At 36.7% G+C, this 24966-nt stretch overlaps 1 protein-coding gene across 4 annotated transcripts in view; it reads left to right on the top strand.

Annotated features, from left to right (window-relative positions):
• The window catches only part of SBF2 (SET binding factor 2), a 519569-nt gene that overhangs the window by 456547 nt on the left and 38056 nt on the right, over positions 1 to 24966 (top strand). For 2 of the 4 annotated variants that reach the window (XM_028501227.2, XM_028501226.2), the window contains 7 exons: positions 1308 to 1483; positions 3949 to 4094; positions 6100 to 6298; positions 11988 to 12184; positions 15477 to 15617; positions 22536 to 22610; positions 23913 to 24097. In XM_028501227.2, coding sequence (XP_028357028.1) covers positions 1308 to 1483; positions 3949 to 4094; positions 6100 to 6298; positions 11988 to 12184; positions 15477 to 15617; positions 22536 to 22610; positions 23913 to 24097 — 1119 coding nt within the window. The remainder of the gene's footprint in view (positions 1 to 1307; positions 1484 to 3948; positions 4095 to 6099; positions 6299 to 11987; positions 12185 to 15476; positions 15618 to 22535; positions 22611 to 23912; positions 24098 to 24966) is intronic. The other 2 variants (XM_024119088.3, XM_024119087.3) reach the window with 1 other exon arrangement.

Genomic DNA, 24966 nt, shown 5'->3' with positions numbered 1-24966 from the left:
TGATCATATGGTCAGGAGTTAGAGGATGAGGAGAATCAGAGGGTCTGAGAGGGTAATCTTTGATTGAGTCAACTTTTAAATGGTATTGGATTTAATCCTCCATTTCCTGAGCCCTGCGGTCAACTCAGTAATAACAGATTATCTGTCGATATTCAGTGATCTTAGAAATTCAGACACACACAGTTGACTCTTATTCTGTGCCAAGTCATACCTCAGTTTGTGTTTGATAAAGCCTTTAGACAGAAAGCATCTCTTGGGATCTATTTCAGAAGGAAATGCCCTGTGGCTCTTCTGTGGAAGAGGTAGAGCTCTGAGAATTATAGCTAGGTCTAAGGTTCTAACTAAGTAACCCCTGATGAAGCAAAGGTTTTTTCAGGGAGCTTTGAACGTATCAGAACTTGTGAAATTATTGATGCAAACCAGACACTTGGAAGAGTGATCTTTTCTTAGTTTTCCTTTTTTTATAATTCTCGGTCTGCGACATTGTGCTCTTCTCACTCTTCCTGCCTTGTCTCTGACTTCTCAGATTTGCAGGGGTTCCAGTTCTTGCCTCGTTCCTTCCAGGCAAGAAGCCCTCCCTAGTACCTCCATATGCTAATTGTACGAAATGTAAGTCTGCTGATCTCTAGGCCCAGACCTTCTCTGGTCACCTGAGAGCACTGACCTCCTAGAGATTTCTTCACTATTCCAACTGCCAAAGGACTCTAAACTAGAATGCTGCATGGGTCTACTGGCTAGGATTCTAGTCAAACTGAATTTTTTCTTCCTAGATTTATAGTATCTCTGGGTAGGAAGAGACCTTCTTAGGCCAAATTCCCTATCTAGAACCAACAGTTAATAAATGAGCAGGACATGTTTCCTACTCCAGCCACTATAAGTTAATTTCCCTATCCCATCATAGAAAAAATAGTTTTGAATTCCCTGGCGGTCCAGTGGTTAGGACTCCGTGCTTTCATTGCTGAGGGCCTGGGTTCACTCCCTGGTCAGGAAACTAAGATCCCACAAGTCGTGCGGCTCAACCAAAAAAAAAAAAAGAAATGAAAAGAAATTGAGAAAAGATAGTCTTAAAGAAACTCAACTTCAAGATACACGATTTTCCTTGCCAACTAACCATCTGTAACAAGTAAACCTTCTGAGCCTTTTTTATTTTTGAAATTTTTAAATTTTATTGCATGATATCCAAGGTCCCTTCAACTTTGAAACTCTTACCATTTAGTATTATTATTTTTTTGTTATTTCAGTAATTTGGGGGAAGCTATCTGGAAATCCTTAATGTTTCTAATATGTTTAATTTCTTTTGTCCCTAGTTGATTAAAGTAGCATTTGATGAAGAAGTGAGTCCAGAAGTAGTAGAGATCTTTAAAAAACAGCTGATGAAGTTTCGTTATCCTCAGTCCATTTTTACCACCTTTGCTTTTGCTGCGGGACAAACTACCCCACAAATAATTTTACCCAAGCAGAAGGAAAAGAACACTTCCTTTCGGTAAGAAGACAAGTTTCTTCATTTCAGCCCTCCCATAGTTGACTGTCAGGTGAAGTGACCTATCTTTTGGGTCAGTATGCGACTGTTCTTTTTGTTTGCTGTTTTGTCACACCCATTGAACCAAGCTCAGGAGTTATGGAACAGCAGCATCAATATATGTAACAATCATGTCCATTGCTCATGATGCATTTTTAGAATGTGAAATTCTGTTTTCCCTTTTTCCTGTACTGATCCCTTTCTAACTTCAGTTTTCATTAATATCCAGGCCTAGTAGACAGTTTTGCTCTGGTCTAAAGATGAGAATGTTTATTTTTTCTTTTTCTTTTTTTGTAACTTTTTATTTAGATATAATTTCAAATTTATAGAAAAGTTACAACATAGTACAAAGGATTCCTGTATACCCTTTACCCAGATTCACCAGTTGTTTGTTTTATTCCATTTTCTTTATCATTTTTTCTCTCATATACATATTTTTTCTAAACCATTTGAGTTACATATATAATGCCCCTTTATCCTTAAATACGTCAATATACATTTCCTAAGAACAAAGACATTATCTTATATAACCACAGTACAGTAATCACAACCAGGAAATTTAATTGTCATAAAACTTCTACCTAACCCAGATTCCATATTCAAATTTTGCTTATGAGCCTTTACAGCTCCTTTTTTTTTCTGTCTGGTACAGGATCCAATCCAGGATCAGGCATTGCATTTACTTGTCATATTTCTTTAGTAGGAATCCTTATTTTCTGATGAAAATGTTGAGGAACTCATGTTGAAACTTTTAAATTTCAGTTATTACAAAGTAACAATTGCTTTAAAATTCTCTTCAGTTAGTGATAAAATATAAGGCTTAACATTCCAGTCCATTCATCATCAAACACCTGGAATTTGGGCATCTGCTAGTACAAATTACATATTAGGGAGTACTCTGCAGATTTTGGAGAAAAGGCCTTCCTTTTGCCTGAAAATGGGGTAGGTTGGGGATTATAGGTGATTTGAAGTCACAGACAGTATGTCATTTCTAAACTGCATAGCTAGCCACTTGTACCATTGTTACCTGGTAAGCAGAGGAGACCACGTATAGCCAGATATGAGATGCTGAAGAACTATGAACAGCTTTCTAACCAATTACAATGGTGAGCCAAGCATCTTATCTTAGCACTGTGGGGTCACAGGGGAGCCTATGATGTTATCTCAGCCCTCTATGGAAGAAACAAAGCTTTGTATGGTGTTTTATGTTTAGAAACTGTCGGGGTGGGGTTGGTTATATATATCTATAAAATCAAGCTGATTCTGTCAAGCTACAACAGAGATATAGCAATTTTAAATTTTAAAATATCTTAGAATTGTCTTGCATATATAAAACAAAAGATATAGCTCTAGCTGGAAAAAATTCAAAAATCCCATTGAGTTTAAGTTACACCTGAAGTGATTCACAATAGGCTTAATTTAGGAAATATCAGTATTCTGTGGTTTCTAACAACTATGTAAAACATGCTCATAACCCTCAGGTTTACACTTCAGATCACTAAAGACAAGGTCTGGTAAAACTATTTGACAATAAAAGAATCCTTACCACCTTTCATCGAATGACAAGAAAACACTAAAAGAGTTCTGTTCTTTGCAATAAAGAAGAACATAATCAAAAACAATCTTACTTGAAACCTTCATCTCAATATGATTATTCAGGAAATAGGTTCTTTGTTTAATTCTTTGAATTGTAGATATCTGTACCCAGAATTTCTATCAGCAAGAAAAAGTAAACCATTTAAATAAATAAAGTACTTTTAGGTCCAAATGACTTAAATCCTAGTTTCTCTTTAATTAAAGCTGATTCTCAAAAGGATACTCAAATTTCTGGTTTCTTATTTTTTCTCCTCTCAAACAGGGGAATGATTTTATTCTTTTCTATATCTCAGAAGGCTTCTAGTGTCAGAAGGCAGGACACCACACATACACATTTAAAACACTTAAGAAATAAGTAAAGGTGTTGCCAGTTACAATTGTCAAGATCTTAAAGAAAAACTTATGAGTCAGTAGAGAATTTGAATCAGCAGAGAAGGAGGCAGGCTGGCTTTCCACGCAGGAGGACTTCCGCAAGCATAGTCTATGGGAACTGGTGGGGGCAGTGGCATGGATAACCAGAGTGGGTTAGGGGCATGCTTGACCAAAAAGCCAAACTGAGGAGTTTAGATGAGGAATGATACGTAGTTTCTGTCCCACTCTAGGTTCTTGCACTTTTTGCCTAAAACAGTGTCCTGATGACAGCAGTGTTTTATGGGAAATTAGTCTGCTGAGATATAAAAAGTGACCTAAAGAAAGAGAAGCTTAATGAAGGTCTGGACAATGCTAGGGGCTGTGGGAATAGAGAAGAAACAAGTTGAGCAACGTAGGTATCAAAAAATATAAGTGGCATCTTCGTATTAAATTGACATTCTCTTTGGTTTTGTGACTTGTAGCACCTTCTCAAAAACAATTGTGAAAGGTGCCAAAAGGGCAGGGAAAATGACAATTGGGCGGCAGTATTTATTGAAGAGGAGGACAGGGACAATTGTGGAAGAGAGAGTGAACCGTCCTGGATGGAATGAAGAGGATGACATATCTGGTATGTGAGAACTTGTTTTTCCTTCATGAATGAACTTTATATCTTTCTTCTTATTTGAGTAAGAACAAGAGACTAAGACATGATTGCACTTAAACCTGACTCTCAAAAACCTAGATCTGTCTAATAAAATGGGAGGCACTTACCAGCTTCTCAGAACTGGAAAAAAAAATTTTTTTATTTTCCCAATATTCCATTGTTCAGAATAGATTTTGTTAAGTTATATTCCTCCTCTACCAAATCCACAGAGCTGATTGGCCACTGTTATGTGGGTCTCATTAAAGGGAGAAAGAAAGAAACCCCGCTACATAGAAAATTTAGGTATAAAGTAGTCCCCCATACCTTATTGTTATGGAATAAGAATAAGGAAATAAGGGCATTAAATATTCAAAGTTGAAGATTTGAGGTTTTGGTAAGAACATTGTGGGTGCTCTTAATCAAAATGGGGGGCCTAAGATGAAGGCATTCTTAGATGATAAGAAAAAAGTGCCTGCTAAATACTTAAAAGAGCAGAATCTGGGAAGCTGAGATAACTCTCAGTCAGGAAAATAAAGGCAGAAAACTAGCAGCAAAAGTTATTCCTTAACCTAGTGTTAAGTATGCTTATGGAATTAACACTAGAGAGAATCTGATCTATTAGAGAGGATGCCATTATACCCTTTTCTTTCTCAGGCTCTTAGACTCAATCAGTGATGATACAACTGCTACTTTTACTCCTACTAATAACAACAAGAACATTTTAAAGAAAGAAACCTCATCTTTAGAGAGATCATTAGCTAAAGGTCTCCATTTCAGTATGTGTATCTACGGGCTTGCCTCTGGGGGCAGTGAAAAGACCATTTATTGGAACCCTGGCTTCTCACAGTCACATGGAAAGCCATACAAAAACTACTGCTACCCATCACTATTGACTTCTAATTCGAAGATTTTATGATTTCACAGAACAAAAACTTACTCTATGATAGTTATTCCACCAAAAGACCAAATTATATAATGCTCTTTGCTCCTCTGAAGATAAGAGGCCAACACAAATAAAACTGATACCTAATGATATATTTGCATTGTGAAGTTCACAAACTAAAGCACAAAGTCTTATAGAGATAAGCTGAGTTGTTTTTTTTTCCTTTTAATGGAAGAGAGCCATATCATTCCCTTTGACTTTAGAACTTTGAGTACATTTCCAAAAACTCTGAAAGCTTAATTTGACTTCTCTCACTTTAAAAATAAACAGGGAAGTAAGTAAAGATAGTCTTTAACATGGAAAAAAAAATTTTTTTTTTAGTTAGAACATGCAGTACCAATTAGGAATGTTGTTTTTTAAAAAATCCTCCCTAAAATACTTCATTATTGGGTAAATTCTTCCAACATCTAAAATCTTAAAGGATTCTGTAACCTGCGATTGCAAAATTGTGAGGGAGTTTCCCATATATACCACATCCTCTGACAAAATAGAACTTCCACCAAATACAACTCCTTCATACCTAAGAAAGGTCGTTTCCCACTTGTGACCTTCTGCTTAATCTAAAAATTTCTAATAAAAATTTATGCTGTTGGAAGTTAACTGAAACCTGGAATGATGAGTTTGTGTAGTGATCATGTTAGAGATCAGTTTTACTGACAGGTTAGTCTCTCACAAAGTATGAGTGTTTATTCTATAGAGTCCTAAACAGAAATCACTCCAGGTGGACATTAATAAGCAAGCCTGACTGAAACAGAAAAATATGGGTAATGAATTCAAAATTATATTGTTTTTAGAAATTTTGAGTTAATTTCCCTGACATTTTGAGTTAGTTGAGCTCCTGATATTTTATTTCCTGACTATTACAGTTTTAATTTATGTTTAAGCATAATGATTCCTCAGAGAAGTTACATGATTTAATTTTGGTATACATAGCACCTCTAGCCCTAATATAAACCTCTCCTGGTTAAGGATCCTCTTCAGAAGGAAGTTTTTAATCCTCTACTTTGAGCTATATCATTTCTTCAAAACCTGTTTCTGCCATCACAGTTTCAGATGATAGTGAACTCCCCACAAGTACCACCCTGAAGGCTTCGGAGAAATCTACAATGGAACAGTTAGTGGAAAAAGCTTGTTTCAGAGACTATCAGCGTTTAGGTTTGGGAACCATAAGTAGCAGCTCTTCTCGCTCAAAACCAGAGTACTTTCGAATCACTGCCTCCAACAGGATGTATTCACTCTGCCGGAGGTAAGTCTGTTGGTGGTGTCCAAAAAGAGACCTTTCCTTCCTTCCATTTGAATCTTGAATGGGCTATTTGCATCCATAGCACAGAGAGAAAGAGAGATGCTAGAAAACAGGAGCAAGGTGTCCAGGGGTATGTGTGTTTAAGGGACACTTTTTACGCAGCATGTGCAAGCATCTCACTGACATTCTCAGAAATACAGTTATATCACTGAACAGTGCCTATATTAGATCAGAAAGTGAATGGTAAAAGTTTTTGTCCGCTTTATGAATTTCCCATATGTGTCTTTCTCTTCCCATTTGCCTCTCTTCTAACATGTCTGAGATAACTTGAGTAAGAATAGAATTTGTCCAGGCAGAGAGGAGAGATGAAAATCTGCTATAGGTCAGGGGTCTGCAAACTTTTTCTTTAAAGGGCCAAATAGTACATATTTTCAGTTTTGCAGGGTATATGTTTTCTCATTGCAGCTACTCAACTCTGCCACTGAAGCAGCCGTAGACGGTACATAAATAAATGGGCAAGGCCAGTTTTGGCCCACAGGCTGTAATTTGCTAACCCAAGTGTAGGTAGGGTTTCCTTATGCTGTCTAATTAGAATATTTTCAGGAGATATTACTTAAAGAATGTAAATGAACACATTTTCTTTTTTCTGTTCTTTTGTCTGTTGCTGTTTTATATATCTGTTAAGCCCTATTCCATGCTTTATATCTTTTAAAACTACATTTCTACCATCCACAAGTTTAATCATTTTCATTTCCAGGTAAATTCTATTCTTTGCATTTATAAATTCCTGGTTTGATTAAATACAATAATGCTGTGAAAGTACTTTGTAAGTTGTAAGCCTTGTACATATTTTAGAAAGTTGCCTTAATGTTACTATTAGTTTCAATCCTACTGTTCTCAAAGAACTGTAGATATCTCATTTTAAATGACAATTTAAATGTACAAATACCAATGTGAAACAAATTGGGAATATAGTGTGAGATTTGGGACAAACAAAATCTTTGCATTAAGTACTGAAAGGCTATGATTTTGTTGAGTATGCAGTAATTTTCCTGATACTCTATCGTTCTAACTAAATTCTCTTTGTATATAAGTGTAAGCGAAGGTGTAAGGTGTGATGTCCTACTATTTGAGAAGCTTGCTATCAAAATCATACCTGACAGTGAGAAAACAGACATTATTTATCATTTCAATCTGTCAGAAACAAAATAAAATCTTAAAAGAACACTTATTAGAACACTTATTGTAAAGAACTTATGGTGATACTAAACAACATAAATCCCTCAAGCTATTAGAAGGAAGGAAATGGAATAATAAACAATAATCCAAAAGAAGGCAAGAAAGGAGAGAAAAGGAAGCATGGAACAGATGGGACAATTAGAAAGCAAAGAGTAAGATGGTAAATTTAAATTCAAATATATCAGTAATTATGTTACTTATAAATTGATAAATGCTCCAATTAAAAGAAAAAGGTAATCAGAATTTTTTAAGCTTTATGCTGCTTTTAAGGGCTTTATCTAATGTACAAGATTACAAAAAGGTTGAAAGTGAACAGAAAGAATACACCATGCAAAACTACCTTTAAAAAAACCTATTGTCACTATATAAATATTAAAGTAGATTTTTAAAGTAAAATTTTAATAGCAATAAAAAAGGATGGTTCATAATGACAAAAGTTTCGTTTCATGCAGAATTTATTATGAACAAGTATAGTTTATTACAAGAGTACAGAACTGGCTTGACAATTGAAAATTAATCGGTATAGTTCACCACATAAAAGAACTACGAAGTGTTTTAAGTTCATTGTATACAGAAAAGCATTTTATAAAGTGTAATATATATTTATGATTTTTTCAAAAGAACCCTAAGCAAATTGGAAATACAGGGGAAGCTCCTTAATCTCCTAAGTGTCTAAAAAAATCCTACAGCAAAAATTACTTAATGGTAAACTATTGAAAACTTGTACTCTGAGATCAGGAAAAGAATGCCCACTATCACCACTTCCAGTCAGTGTTGTACTAGAGGTCTTAGGAAGTACAAAAAGACTAGAAAAATAGATAATAAAAGTCAGAAAGATTGAAAAGAAAGAAATAAAACTGTATTATTCACAGATGATCTGATTATACACATAGAAAATCTGAAGGAATCAACAGATAAACTTGTTATATTAATATGTGAATTTAATAAGGTCACTGGTACAAGGTCATTATACAAAAATTAGTCATATATGTACCAAAAACAAATAATTAAAATATGAAATTTTAAATGATGTTATTTTGGTACTACTGATACTACTTAAAGTAGCACTAAAAAACATTAAATACTTAGGAATAAATCTAATACAAGATGTGTAAGACCTCTACATGGAACAGTCAAAACAATATTAAGGATCATTAAAGATACAAATAAATAGATATTTAATGTTCTTGGACTAGAATATTCAATACTCTAAAACTGTGATTTCTCCAGACATTGATCTACAGATTCAATGCAGTCCCAATCAAAATCCCAACAAAATGTTTACAGAAATTGAAAAGATGATTCTAAGAGTTATACTAAAATGCAAAAGGCTAGAAGTAGTCAGGATAGTCTTATAGAATAACACTGCAGGATATCAAGACTTTTTATAAAGCTACAGTAATTAAGGCAGTATGGGATGTACACAGGAATAGACAAACAGACCACTGGAGCAAAATAGGGAATATAGAAATATCTCAACATATAAGAACACTGGGTTTAAGATAAAGATAGCACTTAAGAGCGGTGGATAAAAGATGTTTTTTTCAATATATGGTGCTGGATATCCATACAAGAAAAAAATTAATTTTGACCTCTACCTTACACTGCATAGACAAAAATCAATTCCCATTGATCTGTAGATCTACCCGTAAAAGGTTAAAATAATTAAAAGCTTCCAGAAGACAGGAGAATATCTTCATGACCTTGAAGTAGGGAAAGATTTAAGACAGGAAAAACACTATCCAGAAAGTAAAAAATTGATAAATTAAGAAGTCTTATATATCAGAAGACATCATTAAGAGAGTAAAGAGGCAATAACTAATGGCAGAGGATATCCTCTTTTGTGAGGATATCCTGGTGGGCAACAAATATCTGAAAAGATGCTTGTACGGCTGTTAGCATAACTGATGCCATCTTGGGCCCTTACGGTTTCTCCTGTCTTTCGCCGACCCTACCAAGCACTGTACTATGCAGTGAATCACTTCTCTGTCATCAAGAGCTTTGTAGTTAATAGATATTGTTTAATGATCATTAGGACCAGGTAGCCTCTATGCTCTGTTAGTCCCCAAACAATGATGAAAACCTTCCCTTAAGTATTCCCAGTACCCATGAGACTAGTTACCTATTCATATCTCTTAACTTGAGAATGCACATCCTGTTTCCAAGCACCTACCCCCATACCCTAGGTTAACTATAAAATTGTCCCAGTGGCCCCTCAGTGGCTTGGAGTGCAGTTGAGAATGTTTCCTGATCATTGTTCACCCGATCTAGATCCCACCCTGTGAGTTAGTTACCCTGTAATAAACTGATCCATTAATTATATGGAGCTGCCTGTCTGATTTTTTAGTCTCAAGATGCCTTCTCAGTTTGCTGGGTACTTTTGGTTCCCTCCATCCTCCAACAATGCTTAACCTATTAGTCTTCAGATAAATACAAATTAAAGTCCCAGTGAGACTGCTTTATACCTGCAAAAATGGCTAAAATTTATAAGACCAACAATACAAAATGCTAGTAAAAATGTTGAGCAAGTAGAACTCTTTATTGCTGGTGTGACAGTAAATTGGTTAAACATCTTTAGAAAGCTGTCTGGCAGCATCTACTAAACTTCTAGACATGTATTGAACAGTGCACAATCTGTCATGTATCTGTTGGAAATTCTACTCCATCTAGGAATGCATATGTTCTCCCAAAAGACAACTGCAAGAATGTTCATGGCAACATGTTTCTTACATAGTCAAAAACTAGAAACTACTCAAAATCAACAATAGAAGAATAGATAAATAGTATAATCACATAGTGGGATACTATACAGCAATGAAAATGAACAGAATACAGTTATATGCAAAGGCATGGATGGGTCTCATAAACATACTGTTGATCAAAAGAAGCCAGACACAAAAAAATAAATTGTATTCATTCCTTTTTTGTTCAAAAAACAGGCAAAACTCATCCATGGTTGTTAGCAGTCAAGGATAGTGATAATCTTTGAGGAGGAAGAGGGAGAAATAGTGATTGGGAGGTGACACAAGGGGATGCTGGTTATGGTCCATTTCTTGACCTAGGTGCTAGTGATATGGATTTCTAAAAAGAAATAGAGGGCCCTAAATAATGGAACTGCTTTTCAAGTCTTCATGAATGATTATGTCTACAGCTAGGTCTCTTTATTAGTTTGTGGTATTAGAAAAATACAGCCTGTAACTTCCTGAAGCACAGAAGTACTAGGTTTTCAGAATACTTCCAAGGTATCTCTGGTTAAGTATTAATGTCACTGATTTCTGCACGGAAAATGGTTAACATGTTAAATTTCATGTTAGGTATATTTTACCACAATAAAAAAAGTCACACAAAAAAAGACATGGATTAGAGGTTAGGAGGTTATTAATATGAAATCTCTTTGGTCTAATATTTCTAAATAAACTAAAGGAAGGAAATGCTCTGAAAGCTGCCTGTCTTCTTGTACTTAGTAATCTTTAAAAACAAGGTCTCTTGTCTGTTTTTCATTTTCCCAGCATCATATCCTGTAACTTTATGAGCTAATCTTTTTTTTTAATTATCAACATGTAGTGTTAATAAAATATTTAAACGCACTTGACATTTGAACGAATTGTTTTCATACCAGAGATCATTTGGTTTTGATTTTTAATCCTTTCACCATCTCTGGCAGTCTAAATATTAGTGTACTCTATTCTCTGTTGTCATTTCAGCAATCCAATGAGTTGACAGTTTGATTTGTCATTCTCATAAAGTTGACACTAATACATTAATCTCGGGACTTCCCTGGTGGCGCAGTGGTTAAGAATCCGCCTGCCAGTGCAGGAGACACGGGTTCGATCCCTGGTCCGGGAAGATCCCACATGCCGCAGATCAACTAAGCCCGTGAGCCACCACTACTGAAGACTCTAGACACTACTGTGTCTAGAGTCCATGCTCTGCAACAAGAGAAGCCACTGCAATGAGAAGCCCGCACACAGCAACAAAGACCCAACACAGCCATAAATAAATTAATTAATTTTTAAAAATACATTAATCTTGCAATCTTTATTTCAAGTCATGTATAAGGCAAGGGAAATCATGTTTAACAGAAGGCTTTTTAATAATTCTGTGTAACGTTTTCATTTTCTAAGCTTGTTCCTCAGCAAAAGGCTGCAGTATCACCGAAGGAGGCTTATTAAAAAAAAAAAAAAAAAAAATACAGATTAGTGGATGAGTTAGCTGTCTTCACCATCTAGGCCTTTTCTTCTCAACCCCTAAAGAACTGAGTTGAAACTTAGTTTCATGTTTGAAATATATGTCTTACCACTGCACCAATATGTTTGAGTCTTAGAAAATTACTATGATATTATGATATTCATGTTCTTATATTCTCTTTCTCTCCATTTCTTTTTTCTTCTCCTCTCCCCACCCCTCCTCGCCCACCCAAATTATTCTCTTTCTCCCTTCCATGTCCCTAAAGCTATCCTGGACTTTTAGTTGTACCTCAAGCTGTACAGGACAGTAGTTTACCAAGAGTAGCCCGCTGCTATCGACACAATCGCCTGCCTGTTGTATGTTGGAAGAACTCAAGAAGCAGTACCCTGCTTCTCCGATCTGGAGGATTCCATGGGAAGGGAGTAGTTGGCCTTTTTAAATCTCAGAACTCCCCTCAGGCAGGTAAGCAGCTCTCTTACAGCAGTGTTCTGATCCTTCCACTTCAGAGTATTCCAAAAAATGAAGGAAGTAAAATCTGGGAATGCCAGTTGTGCCCTTTCATCGAGCCTCTCACACATAGCCTTTTCCACTGTGCTATATACATGTACCGCTTAAGAACTAGACAATGTGGGGCTCCACCTTGAATTTGCCATCTTGCTTAATATGTCTGTTTATATTTGGATTTTAATAGAAATTAATATAATGAAGTCTTTGGTTCTAGGCTGTTTTCACTTCACAAACCAGAGTATCCACAGATGGAAACAGATTACATATACTAATCATTTTCTTTTCTTTTGGGAAGCATTCAAATATATTTAACAGCTTCAGAAGCAAATAGGGATTCTGTCCCATGTGGTGTAAGATATCCTATCTCATTCCTACACACACACACACACACGAGGGCAAACTAATGACCAAAATGCTGCTTTAGGAGCTCTCAAGCAGAGACATTTTCAGAAAGCCAGAGGCTGGCCAACTTAAGAAAAAAGATATACTAAGTGCACTGCCCTTTTTTCTGAGGATATTTTTGAGCACCATGTCTGAGGTCTGAAGTCAGTCAGGAGCTATATTTTGCTAACCTTTCTCATAACTTCTAGCTTAAAGTAGATGCTCAATAAAATTAAACAAGGACCACTAAGATTTCAGATCCAGTTTAGGGATGGCTGCTGCATTCTTTCCTCTTTGGAAATGAACTCACTCAAGTTCAGTGGTTCAGTAGGTAGAACCATGTGCTTTTTGATATCTCTTCTTTATTCTCATCTGTTCCTTCCTGAAATTTAAAAGCTGGCCAGTACGTCTTTGATCATTCAGTTGACTGAGGGCATGACACACACCACGCTATATTATTATTGTTGTTGTTGTTGTTGTTATTATTTCACCTGGCATTTTTGTGTAATTGAAGGCAGTTGGCTTTTAACTTTTTCTGCCCAGAGGAATCCTCCCAAGCCACATAATGGGTATAATAGAGCACAGCATATGTAGGTTACATAAAGTGAGAGAATCATTTCAGCATTAATGCATTAATGAGCACATCACTAAGCATTAATGAGCATATCACTGAACTTTTAGTTAGAAAAATTGAAATTGTTTTATTCCACTGGTTTCTTATTTTTCAATATAAATTTACTATATTTCACATTTTTGAGCTCACACATTTGCTCACATTTTAATATCTTTGAAATTAGAATGCAACTTAACAATTCATGTGATTAGAAATAATTGTGTCATGGTTTAAATGGCAGAGCTTTTTATTCTTAGTACATAAAATTGTGGTACATCTTATAATTGATGATATTTTAGAGTTTATAAAATATGATGGCGCCTTAAAGTTGATAAAATACAATAATATAGTAATGCTACTTATTTATTTCCTATTCACCTTGTAAGAAAATTTGTTAATATCTATTGTCCTTCCAGTGAATCTCTCCCGATGCCACTTTAAAGTGCCTGGGCCAATTTCAGTGATTCTGTTTTACTCCACACAAGCCAGGCTCAGACTCCCTCCAACCCAGAATTGCTCTGACAGTTGTTTCCATCTGTGCAAAATGCTGCTTTAGGAGCTCTCAAGCAGAGACATTTTCAGAAAGCCAGAGGCTGGCCAACTTAAGAAAAAAGATATACTAAGTGCACTGCCCTTTTTTCTGAGGATATTTTTGAGCACCATGTCTGAGGTCTGAAGTCAGTCAGGAGCTATATTTTGCTAACCTTTCTCATAACTTCTAGCTTAAAGTAGATGCTCAATAAAATTAAACAAGGACCACTAAGATTTCAGATCCAGTTTAGGGATGGCTGCTGCATTCTTTCCTCTTTGGAAATGAACTCACTCAAGTTCAGTGGTTCAGTAGGTAGAACCATGTGCTTTTTGATATCTCTTCTTTATTCTCATCTGTTCCTTCCTGAAATTTAAAAGCTGGCCAGTACGTCTTTGATCATTCAGTTGACTGAGGGCATGACACACACCACGCTATATTATTATTGTTGTTGTTGTTGTTGTTATTATTTCACCTGGCATTTTTGTGTAATTGAAGGCAGTTGGCTTTTAACTTTTTCTGCCCAGAGGAATCCTCCCAAGCCACATAATGGGTATAATAGAGCACAGCATATGTAGGTTACATAAAGTGAGAGAATCATTTCAGCATTAATGCATTAATGAGCACATCACTAAGCATTAATGAGCATATCACTGAACTTTTAGTTAGAAAAATTGAAATTGTTTTATTCCACTGGTTTCTTATTTTTCAATATAAATTTACTATATTTCACATTTTTGAGCTCACACATTTGCTCACATTTTAATATCTTTGAAATTAGAATGCAACTTAACAATTCATGTGATTAGAAATAATTGTGTCATGGTTTAAATGGCAGAGCTTTTTATTCTTAGTACATAAAATTGTGGTACATCTTATAATTGATGATATTTTAGAGTTTATAAAATATGATGGCGCCTTAAAGTTGATAAAATACAATAATATAGCAATGCTACTTATTTATTTCCTATTCACCTTGTAAGAAAATTTGTTAATATCTATTGTCCTTCCAGTGAATCTCTCCCGATGCCACTTTAAAGTGCCTGGGCCAATTTCAGTGATTCTGTTTTACTCCACACAAGCCAGGCTCAGACTCCCTCCAACCCAGAATTGCTCTGACAGTTGTTTCCATCTGTGCATACTTTTTGATCCTCTTTCAGAAGGACCAGGGAATTGAGCCCCAGCTGCTCTTGTCTTCTCATCTTCCTCCTCCTCTCTTCCCACAACAACCCTCTACAAGTTGATGTCCCCTAGGCCTATGTGACAGAATTGGAATAAAATTACTGGTACTGGGATATTCTCACCTCCCCCCATGCTGGGATGCTGAGGGAAACTGCTCCATCCTCTGCTCCCAAACAGTGGCACGGACAGAGTGGTTGGGGGAGATCATCAAGGACATGTTGTCTTTTATGAATCTTTATTTTGAGTTGATTGGTTGATGAGAAACTGCACCTGTGCTTGGAAGGACGGCTGTATGCTGGTTTACCAGACCTGGGCTCTTTCTGGGAGGATGATGAGGCAATCAAGCAGTAGGTGTGGTGAAACCAATATCATAGGAGGATTAGCCATTTAATAGTTTGGAGCTTTAAGTGGGGCTGGTTTCTATATTTGGGTACGGTAACTTGAAGACCGTATATAGAAAGAATAAGCGTATGTATATAGAGAGAGCCTGTTTTATTAACATAGATACAGTTTGTTTTATTTATTTTCTTTTCCTTTTATAGCTCCTACCTCCTCTTTAGAATCTTCCAGTAGCATAGAACAAGAAAAGTACTTGCAAGCCTTACTGAGTGCAGCATCTGTCCATCAGAAACTCAGTGGCAATAACACCCTTACTGTCAGGCCAGCACTTGCTCTGTCTCCAGGTAAGATTTAATAATATTTTTCTTCTTGACAACTGTGAAAGGTCATATTCATTCCCAGGGTTAGTCTCTTTAGTTATTTGCATTGTTCCTTCAACATGACCCCTTAATGTTTTACCTTGTGGGGCTATAACTTTAGATTATTTTATTTAGAAATCAGGGTACCACTATTAATTTCTAGTAAATAGTAACCAAATTTAGAGATTTAATTATTTCCTCTTTAAAAGAGTAATAGGAGAGGTGGTAGAAAACATGAAGTCATGTGAGATTTTTTTTTTTTCCTGGAATCTGTTTTACATAGAATTTAAAATATTACAGAGTTGAATGTGTAAGTTGAACATCTGTTTATTAAATGTATATTTATTAAAATCAACATGTATAACTTTGAAATTCCTGAAATTTCTGCAGCCTTTTATGATTTGCAGTACAGTTTGTTTTCACTAGATTTGGATGAAGCCATTAAGACTTGTACTAATATTCTGTTTCAGTTATCATGTGATGGAACCCCAAAGGGTTCATGTAGAGGTAACCCTAATGTGTTAGACACAGGAGCATGTGACTTGAGAAGTTGGTCTCCTTGGCTTAATCAGCTATTTGAATAGCTCAACATAAGCAGAAAGTGGCTTTTCTTGTAAAGTAACACCATGCATGCCTTGTTTCATTTATCATTAAATTCTCTGATTGCACTTGCCAAACCTAACTCTCTATAATCTTGCAGATGTGTGTATCTCTGAGGAAATAGTAACAGTGCCTTGTTATCTCTATTAAAGCTTTTGGTACTTAAAAAGTACAATGTTTGGCAGCAATTAGACATGCTACACATGAAGATAACTTTTTGTCATTTGAGTAATGTTAACCCGACGACATGGTTTTTGTTCTTCTTTTTGGCTGACTTTAGGGACTGAAAGGAGGACTTCAAGAATGTCCACTGTGCTTAAGCAGGTAGTGCCAGGACATTTGGATGTAAACCCATCCAATAGCTTTGCTCGAGGAGGTTAGTAAGATTGATTTATAACTGAGCACTGATACAACCTTAAAAGCAGAAAACTTTTTTCTAGATAGTGATACGTCAAATCAACTAATTATGGTTAAATTTGTTTTTAATTACCCTTTTTTAAACGAATGATCAAATTTATTACTAGCATGGTGACAGATGAGTTTAGCCTCGTGGGACAAGAGGTATAATAATTGCTGAAATCTTAACATACTGATGAGTTTGGAAGCACTGGGAGGGGAGGGGAACATATCTAAATGGTGACTCAGCTCTGGCAGCATTCCATGATGCTTCAAGTTTGCAGTGTAGAAAGACTGAGCACAGAAGCATAAACAGTTAGGGAGACATGATCCCAGACTCAAAGGCTGTGCCTCCAATGCCTGTTCTTTTTACTCCTGTTCTCTGAAGTGCTAGTTTGAGGAGGAAGAGACAGTGGTTCAGAATCAACATAAAGACTCTATTTTACAAAATTCACTTTTTTTCCTTTTGAAAACCAAGATTACTATGCACATCTCCTGGCAGCCATATTGATTCTTTAGATACTTTTTTTCCTACCTCACCAGAACTTTCTATGATGGCAGAATTTCCTAAGAGCTTTCACCCTTCTTCAGGTATCTTCCTAATCAGGCCTTAAGGTCATTGTATTAGTTTGCTAGGGCTACTGTAACAAAGTGCCACAAACTGCGTGGCTTAAACAACCATTTGTCTCACAGTTCTGGAGGCTAGAAGTCCAAAACGAAGGTGTTGTCAGGGTTTGCTCCCTCGGGGGGCCGTGAGGAATAATCTGTTCCATGCCTTTCCCCTAGCTTCTGGTGGTTTGCTGGCAATTTTTGGCATTCCTTAGCTTGTAGAAGCATCAGCCATATCTCTGCCTTCATCTTTACATGACATTTTCCCTGTGCATCTGTCTCCACATTTCCCCTTTTATAAGGACACCAATCATGCTGAATTAGGCGTCCACCCCACTCCAGTGTGACCTCATCTTAACTAATTACGTTTGCAATGACCCTATTTCCAAATGAGGTCACATTTTCTGAGGTACTGGGGGTTAGGACTACATCATAAGAAATTTGACAGGGGGTAGGGACATAGTTAAACCCATAACAGTCATATGTAACTTTTTCCAGAACTTTTAAAATACTATTGTTTTAAAGTTTAAGATACAAACTTCATTCTTTTCATCATTTCTTTCTTGGTGAATTTGAACTAAAAGATAGTACAGTGACTTTCTCCTAAGGTTTCCTGTATTTTTGTTGCCAAGAACTCCTGTCAGAATTTGGTTCGAAGTTGCAGTTCTCCTTATTGCTTTATTTGCCATCTGAAAGCTTATATTAGCAGGCACGTCAGAAACTTTTCCCTTTAACTTTTAGTAGGATGCAACTTCTGGCATATGTCTGGTTAGTTGAAGCCTTCCCATCCCCGCCCTGCTCTTGAGTTTTGCCTTTGTAAACTTCATCAACAACATGTTATCTATTCCTCCATTGGGCCAGGTGACCTGTAATATAAATTTTAGGTACAAAACTGTCTCTCCTTCTTTGTTGGTACCTAAGACACAAGGATATTCACCAGTCTATTTCAACTACATTATCTTTGCTTTTTTTATATTGGCCTCAGACTCATGGCTTTTTTATACAAGGGAACCCCCACTAGTGGTTACATTCTAGTCATAAGTCCATTCTTTGCTATTCTCAAAGGTACCTGGAAGGCTGTATTTACATTTTAGGATTAAAATCTCCTGTTTAATCTGTTTATGACCCTTTCTATGCATAATGAGGCCATAATTATTATTTCTGACCCCCTTCCCAAATATTTTCTTCTGAAAATTCCTGTAAACTTAGTGTTTCCTTATTACAGTTTTTTGCTCCTAACCAGGTCCCCTTCATTCTGGTATCTTAAGCTAGGATCCAGAAACGCAAATCTTATTATTTTACTCCATCTCTTAATTCTTCAATCCCAAAGCCTCCAAATCTCCCAAGGTCCCAGTGATTAACTGGAAGATGAGATACAGCTGTTTCCTGGCACTTTCAACTTCTTCTGTGATCCCTGGAACTGCTTTCCTTTGTCTCTTCTGATAGCATCATCCCTCTCACATAGAGCAGCAGGAATGGACTGGGGCAAGCAAGTTTGGGAAATCTCAGAAGATTCCCTATTAACATTAACATGGCAGGTAGACGCACACTCAGATTGGCCAGGGCAAGACTATATGTAGACACTTGCATGCCCTGACATTAGTTCATTTCCTTGTTCCAACCCTCGAGTACAGAGTCTCTTCATTCTTCCAGAGAGCTAGGTACCACTTCTCCAGCAGTTCCTCATTTACCCTGGGTGGGAAGAGCCTCCTATCTCGAAATCTCCCTCCTAACCTTCTCCTTTTTCCTTTTCTGTGTATTTTCACTGTTCTTCCATTCCTTTCATTGTCACAGAATCTTAGTTACAGGTTTCCTTCTTATGTTATCTCCACTGTGTGCCTTTCCCACTCTAATGAGCCAGGGTTTAGACTGACCTTCACCTTCTCCTTCACCCTTTTTCAGTGAGGGTGGTCACTTAGCGTTCAGCATGCACGTTGAAGAGTTCCTAAGCCAGGGGAAGCAACATTTTTGACACAAAAACCAGTTAAGAAAAAATGAAGATGTGAATAGATCACATTGCTTTTCATTTAAAATTACAATAGCTTTTATGCCCCATGGGGAAAATGCAAGTATTTGCAACTTGGATCAATTATCTTGTTGTATAGAAAAATGCCATGAGAAAATCTGCCTCTTAAATATAAAAATGAAATACCTGGGTATATTTGAGAAGTAGCCACATGGAGGCAGCTTTTAAATTTTTCATCCTTTACATTTTCATAGCCCTTTAAGTTCCTCTACAGTGTTATTTTATCCTTGAAATAACCTCCAGGACAGGTACTTTAGGAGGCTTTGAGAGATGATGTGACTTAGCCAGGATCACTTAGCAGACAAGAGCATAACTGGGACTAGGATTAGTTCAGTCCATTTCAGTGCAGCATTCACTGAATATAGCTTATACCTCATGCACTGTGCTAGGCATAAGGGTACATCCATAAATTCAATACCCTGTCGTCACGTCCAACCCAAGCATCTCTTTTCCTTCTTTGTTTGTTCTGAACAGAGTAGAGAGAACAATACCACTGCTTAGGAAACGCTCATGCTCTGAACAACACTGCATTCCCATGGGTGGGATGAACTGTCTCACTTCTTCCCTGAAACAGTCCCCTTAGCCAGACCCTGCTGGACAGATCCAGGGTCACATGGTTGCTTAAGTGACAAGACACTAAGAGTTTGGTTCAGTTACATTCAAATTCAAGCTGCAGTCCTACCACTTAGTGTTTGATATTAAGCAATTCAGGAAACTTCGTAATTTTCAGTGTCCTCATCTGTAAAATGGAGATAATAAAAAGTATTCTAGCTTTAGAATAGTTATGGGGAAGGAATGAAATAATATATGTAAAGCACTTAACTTAGTAAGTGGCTCATTATTAATAGAAGCTCAATAAATGTTAGTTCCATTATTATTGTTGAGGTTGTTGTCATTATTGTTGCATAATACTCCACTGAAATGGGAGGAAAGTCTACATTTGTATGTAAATTACCTTAAGCCAGGTTGCTTCTCACTGGCCAAAGGCAAGCAGATAAAGGAGAATGTGTCTTAGGCCTAGACCAGTAACTTTCAAACTGTTTTGATCAGGGCTCACAGTAAGAAATACATTTTATATCTATATGTATGCATATACATTTTATATCACAAAGGTAGTACTAAGTCACAATGCAAAATGTATATAGACTATAATGAAAGTTTCATGAAACAATATTCATCTATACCACATGCAGTGCTCATAGCATTTTCCACTCTAATCTGTTTCACTTCTTTAAAAATACTGGTTTGACCTTCTAAAATGATTTCACAAACCACTAAGGAGGACCCTGCAGTTTGGAAAAACACCACTCCAGGTCAGTGTTACATGCTCAGGGCAAGTATTTGACACCTAGGAATCACTCAGGAAGCTAAGCAGACCTCGCCACCAATGCAGTAGTGTAATGCCTTTGGTTAATGTGACTGCCAAATGGAATTACAGTTCTCCAAGCCCTGTGCTGACCCCATAACAGTACAGCCCGTTTTCTCGTTGCTGATTTTCTGCTAGGTGATAAACACTTGGCAGTTTTTCATTAATGAGGCTCTGTTTGAGGAAGTGCTTAATTTTTTTTTAATTAATACCCTTTTCATTCTTTCAGGGCATATAATTGAGTTGAAGGTATAGTAGAGAACTACAACAGCTCATATGTATCAATTTTCAAAAAGAAAATAATCAACAAATGTTTGCAGTACCTAGATATCAGGCTCTCAGCATGGATATAAGAGTAAATGTGATTAGGTCCCTGCCCTTTAGAGTACACAATCAAGTAGAATAAAATGTGCAAATAATCACAGTGCAATGGGATCAGAGTTCAAATAGAGCTGTCTAGAACTCTAGGGACCATCAGGAATGCTTTTCAGAGGAGTTTACATTGTTCCTGGATCTTAAGGAATAAGAAGTTTGTCAGGTAAAGAAATGGGAGAGGTCATTCTAGGCCAAGGGACTAGCATAAGAAAATGATATATTTAGGGAACAGTATCTCAGAATCAGGAACCAACCACTCAGGCTTCACTGTAAGCATTTAATGATCCATATTCCAATAGGAAAGCTAAAAACCTTGGCAGAAAGGAGAGTAGTTGGCTCGCACACAGGAGGCCCTGTGCCTTTTTCATGCTGTTCCAGGTCTTTGTTCTGTCTTGCAGTAGCAGTCTCTGTGTATAATCAGCCAGTGCCTCTGCAACCCTTAGCTTTCTGACTTCCTTTGGCCACTAAAGCCATCAAGGTCCTTCATTTCCTACTTGCAAAGGAGTGAGGCAGAAATGAAAAATCACTTATGATGATTTTTCTTTTATCAAATTATGTCATATTTTATGCAGTTTTGAAATGGATAGCTTAATAATCCTGCCATTAATGTTTTCAATCCTGAATAAGTACAGAATCATTTTCCTTAAGTGATTTGAGCAGTTCCTTTACTCAGTAAAGAATATAACTGTAACTTACTGCTCACCATTTGTGTTATTACCAGGTAAAGTTTGCGATAGTCACTAAGCACTTTCTTTCTTTTGGAGAAAAACAATATTACTCAAATTACAAAAGTATTATCTTTGATACTGCCTATCATTTTGGTGCAAATAGGGATTTTAGGAGAAGTCATTACGTCAGCCATCACAAGCTGTATTTGTAGTGGCATTGGGTATTGTCACAGGGTCATAAATTTTTGCTGCTTGTAACTGTCTGCTTATGGAAAATAAATGGAATTTCCAAATGAAAAGAGGAAAAAAAGAAGATAGTGTGGCAATGCTTAATGCTCTACTGCAAAAACATGCCCTTTGTTATTCCAAATGGTTGTTAGAGGGTCATTCCTGATATGATGACCTTGCTCAAAGAACAAACATGTTGTACAACACATCGTATTTGCCCATCAGTCAGCCTCCTTAAATACTAGGGCCAGTGTATTCCTAACATTCACCCCTCCCCAAATTCCTTAATTTTATTATAAAAATTTGTTTCTCACCAAATGACAACCTCCAAAAGCTTATTCCATTTGGTATAATTTTTTAGTGGCACTCTTTGCTGCGCTGTCCATTTCATTGTGCTTATAATATTTGTAAACAACTGCTGAAATTTCATTTAACAGGCACTCAGTTCATCTTTTTGTGTGACTGTGCAGCTTTTTATTTGTTAATCAAATCTTCTGCTTTTAATATATTTACATTTTTCCCCTATCATTAACTTAATGTTTAAAATTAACCTGTTCTTTTCTTACTCCATTTGCTCTGATGTTTGCTGCTATATACATTTCATTCCTTCTTCCTTCTTTAATCTTACCTACCAGTGCATGGGTACAGAGATAAATGTTTTACTCAGTCAAATCCCAAATCTTCAGCTAAGGGAAGAGTCCATTATCAAGGTACTGTATTATCTGTCCTGATGTGTCACTCTTTTTAACCATCTTCATATGAAAGCATATGTGTTACAAGTGACTTTTTTCACATTTGTTTGTCAAATTATCTTTATTCTCATCCACATTCTGAATTTCCTCTGTGATTCCATTTACCAAAAAATTAACACTTGCTGTAACGTCTAAAACAACTCATAGGTTATAATAGAAAGCTTCATCCATGTTAAGCAGAAATTTACAATACCTTTTCTTGAGAACTGGTCTCCTGACCCTACAGATGCTTATAAAGAGAAGCAGATGTGACATTATCATGGTGACTTGTAGTCACCTAGAAGCATGGCTTGATTTAACATTTGGCAAAGATTAAAGCTTCTCAAAGAGACTTTCCAAATCTAGAGAATGCACTTTAGGGAAGCAGTGGCAGTGTTATGTACCACTGTGGCTCCGTCACCAGCCTGAACACTACAGTCTGTGGGCATTTGTAAGGAGCTCTGTCAAATTTGGGACTTATTATATGCCTTTGTGTTTAGATATTTAATATTTGATAGTCTCACTTGCATATTAGAAATCCTTGATTTTTCTAATTAATATAATTAAGGTCAACTTATGAGATCCTTCCAGTAGCTTAGCTTGACCTTTCCCTTAGAAGACATCTGCTTCTGACTATACCTTTTAAATAAAGCTTCCTAAGATTCAGTGAAATGCACATTACTAAATTTATAACTTCTCACTGCTTTTCCTGGATACTGGGGGGAAAAAGACTAAAATATAACTTTTACTGACTTAAAATTACATTATTTTGGCATGATACACAAATATTAATTCTCAGATTTTAGTGGGTTTAGTAAAGTTCTAATTTATTTCTTAATGTGGTTTTCTTGTTGAATTGACTGACTAAAGCAGAATAATGTTCCTTCTTTCTTGAAGCCCTGAGAAATTTACTCCACGTTCCCCTTCCTAGGCTTCATTATTGCGGCCTGCCCACGTTTTTTCTTTCCTAGAGCCAGTGCACTCTATTTATGATACCAGTATTTACTTATAAATACTGAATTTACATCAGTATACAAAAATAGAATTGACTTGGGTGACTTATTAGGTTCCTCTGAGCCAAATGATTTTTGAAATGCTATATTAATAATGCTTATATGATGCAAAAGTAAATGAAAAATGACCAATATGATACATGATTACTTAGATGAATTAATTTGCTGTTACCTCTAAAACTGTACCCACAGAGCATGCATCTTTTTCCCTATTCAGTGGCATTCTCACATCAGATTATCTCACTCAATTGTTTTGACTTTTGTGAAGGTGTTTGGGCAAGTCTTCGCTCTAGCACTCGCCTGATCAGCTCTCCAACATCCTTCATTGATGTTGGCGCCCGGCTGGCAGGCAAGGATCACTCGACGTCCTTCAGTAACAGCACTTACCTGCAAAACCAGCTCTTGAAGCGCCAAGCAGCCCTGTATATATTTGGTGAGAAGTCGCAGCTAAGGGTAAGATTTCTTTTTCTCACTTAGAAACTTCATGGATACATGAAGGCAGTGTATAAAACTTATTTCATAAACCAGCTTTCCTAGAAATTTTTTTTTTTTGCTGCATGGAGTCTTAACCTGGAGTTAATAATCAATCTTAAAAAAAAATTAGCTCATGTATATGTATACATGTATGTCTACCTGTACTTATGTAGAGATACACATGCATATACACTGCGTATTTATTAGGCATGAAAATAAGTGCTGATTCATAATCATTTTAAAAATCAGCATAAACATCACGAATATTAGGGAGTGTACATTAAAAAAATAAGGCTTGGGGCTTCCCAGGTGGCGCAGTGGTTGGGAGTCCGCCTGCCGATGCAGGGGACACGGGTTCGTGCCCCGGTCTGGGAGGGTCCCGCATGCCGCAGAGCGGCTGGGCCCGTGGGCCGTGGCCGCTGAGCCTGCGCGTCCGGAGCCTGTGCTCCGCGACGGGAGAGGCCGCAGAGGTGGGAGGCCCGCGTACCGCAAAAAAAAAAAAAAAAAAAATAAGGCTTATTCAGGCTGTGTTTTTCCACTGTCTTAGTTCAGCTTCCATAGGAATCTGTGCCCATGGCAAAACAGATGTTTTTGTTCTTGTAAACCTATTGATAAAGCTACAGGAAGGAAGAGTGGAAAGAAGAGTATGGCACTGTATATGGAGGCAAGGGAAGGCCAAGGCTACACTTCTTAAGTTACATTCTTTAAGAGTTCTCAAGACTATATAGAGTGACACATGTCCTAAGACATGTCAGAAAATGTAAGATATTAGCTGGTGATCAACTTTATTCTTACTTTTTTTTTTTTTTTAAAGAAGATGTTGGGGGTAGGAGTTTATTTATTTATTT

This window comes from Physeter macrocephalus, chromosome 16 (genome assembly GCF_002837175.3).
Source record: "Physeter macrocephalus isolate SW-GA chromosome 16, ASM283717v5, whole genome shotgun sequence".
In the NCBI taxonomy this organism is placed as follows: domain Eukaryota; kingdom Metazoa; phylum Chordata; class Mammalia; order Artiodactyla; family Physeteridae; genus Physeter; species Physeter macrocephalus.
This window is presented reverse-complemented; position numbering and strand designations above follow the sequence as displayed.